Here is a 7,467-nt window from a genome sequence, read left to right as displayed (position 1 = left end):
CATATTATATTGGTAGTAAAAGTCATACCAATGTATGCACATGCTTGCTATACATTCTGTACAGTACACACACATATATATGTACATGTATATATATATACATATATATACATATATATACATATATATACATATACATACATATATATACATATACATATACATATATATACATATACATATATATACATATACATATATATACATATACATATATATACATATATATATACACATATACATATATATACATATATATATATATATGTATATATATATGAACAACAACTTAGACATCAACATGAATACTGTTGCTTCTTTTTCATTGCTATACATCTTTTCACTTTACAACCCCCGCACATTCAGAAGCGGAAACAATCAATCTGCCCTTTTCAGTTACTATTTGGAAGAATGACGAGTGTTTGTGGAGGTTGGGGCTCTATTATGAGAACACCGTCTTTTGGAGGTCAGCAAGCTCTATCTGTCAATCACTCGACAGCCAACATCTCCGCTCTTCTCGAGTAGGCATGGGACAAAAATATTACTAAAGCTCAGACAAACATTCTGGCATTCTCGGAGAAAGAAAACACTTTTAATGGATCCTCTACATTTTTCCGAAACATGCATCTCAAGTATCTGGCAGTGCACGTAAAGGCAGCAAATCCACAAATCCCCCAAAATCCAATAGTTACCAAACCACCCGAGCCAGATTGCTAAAGAAAATCACAAATCCACACACTAGATGCTTCATAGCTCCACATTTAAACAAAGGAAATCCTCTTCACTCCGTTCAATATGGGATCTATTCAACCACATGAAAGTTGAAACATTTTCCCAATGATTGACCAAAACTGTATAATGATCTAAACTGATAATTTCTTATCGAAATAATTAACATGGCTGGAGATTAACTTTCCAAAAAGTGGAACAAATCCATCGAATAAATCTGATTCATGGTTAAAAAAAAACATGTAATGACACTAGGTAATTTTGCTGGATTCAAGATGCATGTTAAAGCTAGATGTAAAGATATAATCACAAAAGTCACAAAGCACTCATGTCAACATTTCTTCTTTTTAAATGTGTTCTAAAAATAAAGTCACTTGACTAAATTGCAAAAGCATGTTCAAGGAAATGAAAATTAAAGCACTCTTTCACTCTCTGAAAGAAGAGGGCAGTTCATTACTAGTGCTGAACCTCAGTGCCTGTTCTCTACGTAGTCCACCCAACAAAATGAAACCTGTAAGTGTTCCGACACCTACATACGATCAGGTTCCTGCTTTATCTTTGGCACCAAATAAAGAGCCAAGTAAAGCACCCCAGCCAAAAGCCTGTAATAGAACTAGTAAGAAAACAATGAGTACATCTCCTAAACAGCTAGCCCAGCACTTTGTGATTAGAGGTTCATAACCCAGCAGAGAATACATGGTGATATGTTATCATCATGTATCATCAGGAAAGTGTGCTGAGGGATTAGAAGTGGCCATAATGGGATTTGCACTTCAAAATTAAAGCCTCAGGTGGCTCCCTCAGCTTTAGCAGTTTTAAATATAACACTTGTGGTTATTCTTCAGCTATGTGCACCGTTGTCTTCTGTAACTCTTAGGATACAGCGACCTCTAGTGGCAGAACTTAAAGCATGTTTTTAAAAAAATGAACTGCAGTATTTCTGATTCATCTCTGAGGGGAACATCTGAGCAGAGGAAACTGCCTCTCCTCTCCTGTGATCTGTGACATAGGCACTGACATCAGCATGAAACTATCCAATCAACCCCACTTCCTGTACTAGGAAGTTGCCCATATTTGGCCATTTGTCAGTTACTGACAAGGCAAACCCTGGCAAGGACACAAACTCTACAGTACACTCACATTCACTACTACAGGGCTGACCAAAAACATACAAAAAAAAAAAAAAGAAATACACAAAATATTTTGTGTACCAGCTGGTTCTGATACTCTACAATAAATAAATCTAATCTGAGCACAATACACGCCACTATCCTGACATTGGATATGTGCAAATGTTTTATGGCTGCCATGAAACACACACAGATGTTATGATAGACTTAAAAGTTTCATCGGGGGCAACAGAGCTTTTTTACATAAGATATTCCGATGTGGTTCAGTAGGAAAAATGCAGGTGAAGCGAGTGTCACCTTCCTATCAATCGCTCTTCTAAAGTATGAGCGCACATCCAAGGTTTTGGAACTGGTTAACCCGAACGAAACACAGCCACGTTTAAATGTTGTAAAGTACACCTGTGCTTTTCCTGCTGCGACAAGACAAAAAGTCCGCTGTGAAAAAGGTCGACTGAGTTCCAGAATGAAGTGGACTGAGCTGAGCCTGCTGGGAGATGTGGACCAGAGAGCTTGTGGCGCTGACGTCGACGGGGCATTGAGGAGACTTAGGGCCGATGAAATCTGAAAACACAGACACAAAGGTTTATTTACAACAGAAGAAACACACAGACAGTATAATAGAAATACATGAATGTATTGTCATTTATTAGCAATTTCTACTAATTTAATTTTTACCAAGAATCTGACAGACACTCCGAGGAGTGACCTGCACAGTACCTGGGAAGAAACTTGCATCTGAAATCACTTTTCAGATCTTGAAAAATTCTCAAACACTAAACCAACTGCTGTCGATATAAACCAAAGCTCAGTGAACACTAGGGCTGCCAATTTTCATGTGAATTTCAAACTTGTATTTTTCTTTTTTAACAGAAATACAAATTACTCATCCGAATTCAAAGCAACCAACACACATAACAGACCACATCTTTAACTCCAGGAGGTGGGTGTTTACAAAATGCTTTGTCAGACTACATTGTGAGTAGTTTGTGCGATCAAAGACAGTCGGTAACAGCAGTTTGTGGTGAGTTTTTTGCTGACTGTAGACACTTAATAGTAATATCTTTTTACATAGTCGAGGCATCAAATAACAGAATGAGAATGAAATGAAGACATGGCTAAGCATTAAGCTGTCAGGGCTGCACTGAGCTGCGTAATCCTTGTGGTGTCGTCGGATCAAAAATGGTCCCTAGGTGAATGGCAAACAAGCATATGGGAAGGACCACAAAGCAAAAAATAGTCATGTGAAAAAAAGGATTATGTGCAGTCTTATAGAAAAACTAACCATTCAATAAACATATCACCATCTTAAATCATCTTTAAAAGTCATTGAACTTATCTTGATGCTTACCTAGAAGCAATAACTTGAACACTTGTTTTTCTGTATGACTTTATCACTCTGTCACATCATTGTGGAGGAATTTTATGGGATCATTGTCTTGCTGCATTGACCCAATTACACTGCCAGACAGATGGTTTCACATTTGACTCCATAATGCTAACTCAATGACTGTAAGGTGCCCAGATACTGTGGCTGCAAAACAAGACCAAATTCTCACTCCTCCATCGCTGAGACGGACAGCTGGTTCAGATTCCTTTTACAAACATGTGCTGCATATGTATCCAAACATCTATGCCACTGTGCTCCCTTGCAAAAGACAGTGTGTCCTTTGGTTTGTTCAGATGCAACTTTGGAAACCTAAGCCATGTTCTTTTAGAGGCTTCCTCTTGGAAACCATTCCAAACAAGCCATACTTTTTCAGCTTTTATCTAAAGGTACTGTCATGAACTTCAACATTTAACATGCTGAGGGCTGTAGAGTCTGAGGTGTAGCTCTTGGGTCTTTTCATGTGAATCTTCAGGTGAATTTGTATGAAAGATTGTGTTATTAACACACATCTAAATGCTCCACACCAGCAAACTTCTGCTTTGTTGATGATCACTTCATCAAGTGCATTTGATTTTCAGCCTGGCTGCTCCTTACCCTCTAAATTCCTAAGGAAGCAGTAATCGTGTAGATAGTTTTCACTGGACTCTAGAAAGAAACTTATTCACATCACTGTGAGTGAGATAGATTATAATATGAACATTGTTTTATCATGTACCGTTGCTACGTTTCAGCGTGTTATCAGGCAAAAACAGTCAAACACGAGTTTCCTCTATCTTTGAGCTGCGGCTGCTGGCTTTAGAATGATAATGGTTGTGGTGCATTTTAATTGAAGTGTTTTAACAATGGATTGAAATCTTGCAGAAAAGCACAAGTCTACAGGGTTTTTTTCCCTCTTCAAAAATATGGCACAAAGGAAAAACATTTCTGGGCATCTTAGAACAAATGACGCATTTCATTGATTTCTCAAAGGAAAAGGAAAATCGTGGACCTTCCTTCAAATGTTTCCATTGTCAGACTCAAAAGAAAGGAAGCGTTCTGCTCATCTTTTTTTTTTTTTAATTTCTTTACAAAACATACTTTTGGAAAGATTTCAGTTTTAACTTTGTCTTCTTAAAGCACGTGTTCTCATTCTCATCTCATTATATTGACTTTTGTAATGAATTTGCAGGTAAGGCATCCCCTCTGAGGACTTTTGCATGTGGACTATGTTTGTGCACTAGCTGCTTTTCCTCCATTTCCAGCCCGTGTACATTTTATATCAAAGTTTTCTTGTTCCTAAATGTTATCTTGACTTCTGTGGCTCACCTTTAATAGCATTTTTAAAGTCAGACAGGGAAAATTGCACCCTGGAAGCACTTTTCTTTCTCTTTTATACTCTTCTCCATGGCATGACCTGCCCCTCAGGCCTTAACAATTTAACACAGTCTTGAGGCAAAAACATTGCTGCCACTGCTGGGTTTTTTTTTCTCATTTTCTCTAAATTCATAAAACAAAGTATAATAAGATATGAGGAAATGACGGTGACTCAATGTCTCTGTTCTGCATGAGTTGCAGTAACATCTCTTCTCTTTCAAAAACATCAACAACTATGTAATTTCACAAGTTCAGAAAGAGGATGTAAACAAATATTGAAACATTTTGCGCTAGTTGTGTTTTTATTGAAAGGTTTATTAGTTCTTTTTGGTGGGCTCGGCACAGCGATAACAAATGAGAGAGGGAACCTAACCTTTATTGTCAATTAGTGCCTGAGGTAAATAAACTGGAGTCGACCCAGGAGTATATCGTGACTTTAATGTGGGACTAGAACAATATAAATATTGATCAATGTGACTAATAAACAGCAGCATTTACTGTGATAAAGCGCTAATAAAGCTTCAGAGTCGGCTTAAATGGTCAATGCCATTGACCGCTTAAGTACCTGGTGAACTGTTTGCTGTCTTCATGAACCTCCATCTCTCGGCTTTTAAACTCATTCAGCTCCTTACGGATAGCAGCCTGGGGGGCAGAACACACACATACAAAGACACACACAGAAAATAACATCATTAGAAGACCAAGGCCAACTGTGCCCCCCACCCCAATCACCTTTTCCAAGTAAGCTCATGATGCCTTTGAGCTGTTTCAGTGTGAAATGTTCAGATGCTTAAGGGCTCTCATTTGGAGCGTTTAAGATGTTTACAGATAATTTCCATAAATCTGCACAGCTACAGACTTTGCTTCGGGGAAGTAGTCGGAACTAATAGTATATGGGTTAAAAAATACGAGCAAAGTACACAGCAGCACAAATGATTATTCTCATTCATTTTAACTTATAAAATAATGATTTTAAAGGGATTTATTGTAATGTTTATAACCAACTCTTCCCTCAAGCCTTACATGAAAAGTTAGTTTTGTCTGTCGTCAGTAACATCAAGTACATCCATTTTTTGACCTGGTTATGCAGGTGATGCTGTGAAGTCGGAGGTTTATTTTTAAAGTTGTTAAGGATTTAGTTAGACGTTGCTTGCTTTATTTGCCTGTCCATTCTTTTATTTGACAGTAATGAGTTTAGATTTGTGCGATCAGAAATAATTTATATGTCTCCAAGGCTGTCTGCGGTGTGACTGGTGATGGAGATTTCACTGTACAAATGTGCAAGCAGACAGTTTACTTTGGTTTGTCCATGCATCGTTTTCCCTGTTGCCCTCTGAATGTGAGAAGATATCCTAAAATTGAATATACTGGATGTGGGCTGCAAGTCTCAAGGTCTGTATTTATGTGCTGTGCAGTTCTGAACATCAACAGCAGAGGGAAACCTTGACATAAAAACTGCACACTTTGAGGGTCTTTATTGTCTGTGAGGATATTTTGTTAAGCCATGCTAAATATTCATACAGTGCAGATGGCACATATATGCAGTTACATACTGACTTAGTTTGAGCTAGGTGAGTTTCATGTATATCATCAAGCATAAACACACAGAGAGGTTTAAGACCATAATATGAAACACAACTGTGTACGCAGAAGGCCGTCCTGTTGAAACTAGAAAAAAACCTGCAACAAACTAAGACCCATACATAAATGGGTTTTTGAATTTTGGCCTGCACAAGCTCTGACCCCAATCCACCACCTTTGGGATGAACTGGAACAGCGACTGCAAGCCAGGAAACATTTAGTGCCTGATTTTAATAATGCTCTTACGGCCCAGTGGGTTCAAATTCCTGCAGCCAAGATCTGAAATCTTTTCTAAAGTCTTCCCAAGAAGTCGAGACCACTATAAAAGCAGATGGTTGTTCGCCATATATGTGTGATTGCATGTCCACATATATTTTAAGTCTCTAATCACCAAAGTAATCAACATCACAAATTCACAAAATGTTCACCCTGAATAGAAACTGTAAAGGTTTCATCAAGCCCTAATAAATTAAATTATATCAGGCATTACAAAGCAGTCTACAAGAGCAGTACCTTGTCAGCAGGAGTAAGCCGTGTCCAGGGTTTGTCAGCTCGTCTGTCATAATCCTTGGCGTCCGTTACCTCCACATATTCATTAAAACGAAGAATCCTCCTAGCAACGAGCTCTGCCACCGTCGGCCTCACGCTCAGCTACACACAGATGAGAAAGGAGGAGAAAGTAGACAGTCAGTCGAATCAAATATTAAACTTCAAAATGATCTTCCCAGTATTTTGGTTTATGTCTCAGTTCCAGCTGTGTCCACTAGATGGCCTGATCTCTCTATATAAAACAGTTTCTTTCTACTACCATGACTCATAAGGTGGGGCAAAACATATTAGTAGCTAAATATAGACTTGCTGTGTACTTTCTGTTCTCTTATGTATGTATATGTGTGTGTGTGTGTGTGTGTGTGTGTGTGTGTGTGTGTGTGTGTGTAAAATTTACAGTACCTTTCTCGTGAGCCTCCTTTTAATCTCTTGCTTAGCTTCTTGCTCCTCTGCTTCATTCTTTTCTGCATGTAGAGAACCAGCAGATTGATTTCACACCTACTATGTCTGCAACAAGTTACTGCATCTAATTATATACACAAGCTATAATTTGCAATATTAAGCCAAGTGCATGGCTATGCAGCAGTGTGGCTGCCATTACGTAAACAAAAGCAAAAAGGCGAAAAAAGGGAAATCAGATGAAATCTGAACGGCAAATATTCTTGTGAAATATTCATTGAATTGCACCATATACACACACACACACACACACACACACACACACACACACACACACAC

General features: G+C 38.2%; 1 protein-coding gene across 4 annotated transcripts in view; it reads right to left on the bottom strand.

The window, feature by feature from the left end:
* Positions 1 to 267: 267 nt before the first annotated feature.
* The window catches only part of phactr2 (phosphatase and actin regulator 2), a 41,637-nt gene continuing 34,437 nt past the window's right edge, over positions 268 to 7,467 (bottom strand). For all 4 annotated transcript variants that reach the window (XM_084948224.1, XM_084948220.1, XM_084948223.1 and 1 more), the window contains 4 exons: positions 7,132 to 7,193; positions 6,694 to 6,831; positions 5,165 to 5,241; positions 268 to 2,420 (listed from right to left, as the gene is read on the bottom strand). In XM_084948224.1, the coding sequence (XP_084804350.1) occupies positions 2,405 to 2,420; positions 5,165 to 5,241; positions 6,694 to 6,831; positions 7,132 to 7,193 (293 nt within the window). In that variant the 3' untranslated portion in view covers positions 268 to 2,404. The remainder of the gene's footprint in view (positions 2,421 to 5,164; positions 5,242 to 6,693; positions 6,832 to 7,131; positions 7,194 to 7,467) is intronic.

The sequence above is a fragment of the Perissodus microlepis genome, chromosome 13 (assembly GCF_051167445.1).
Source record: "Perissodus microlepis isolate ML-2025 ecotype Zambia chromosome 13, ASM5116744v1, whole genome shotgun sequence".
Taxonomy (NCBI): Eukaryota; Metazoa; Chordata; class Actinopteri; order Cichliformes; family Cichlidae; genus Perissodus; species Perissodus microlepis.
This window is presented reverse-complemented; position numbering and strand designations above follow the sequence as displayed.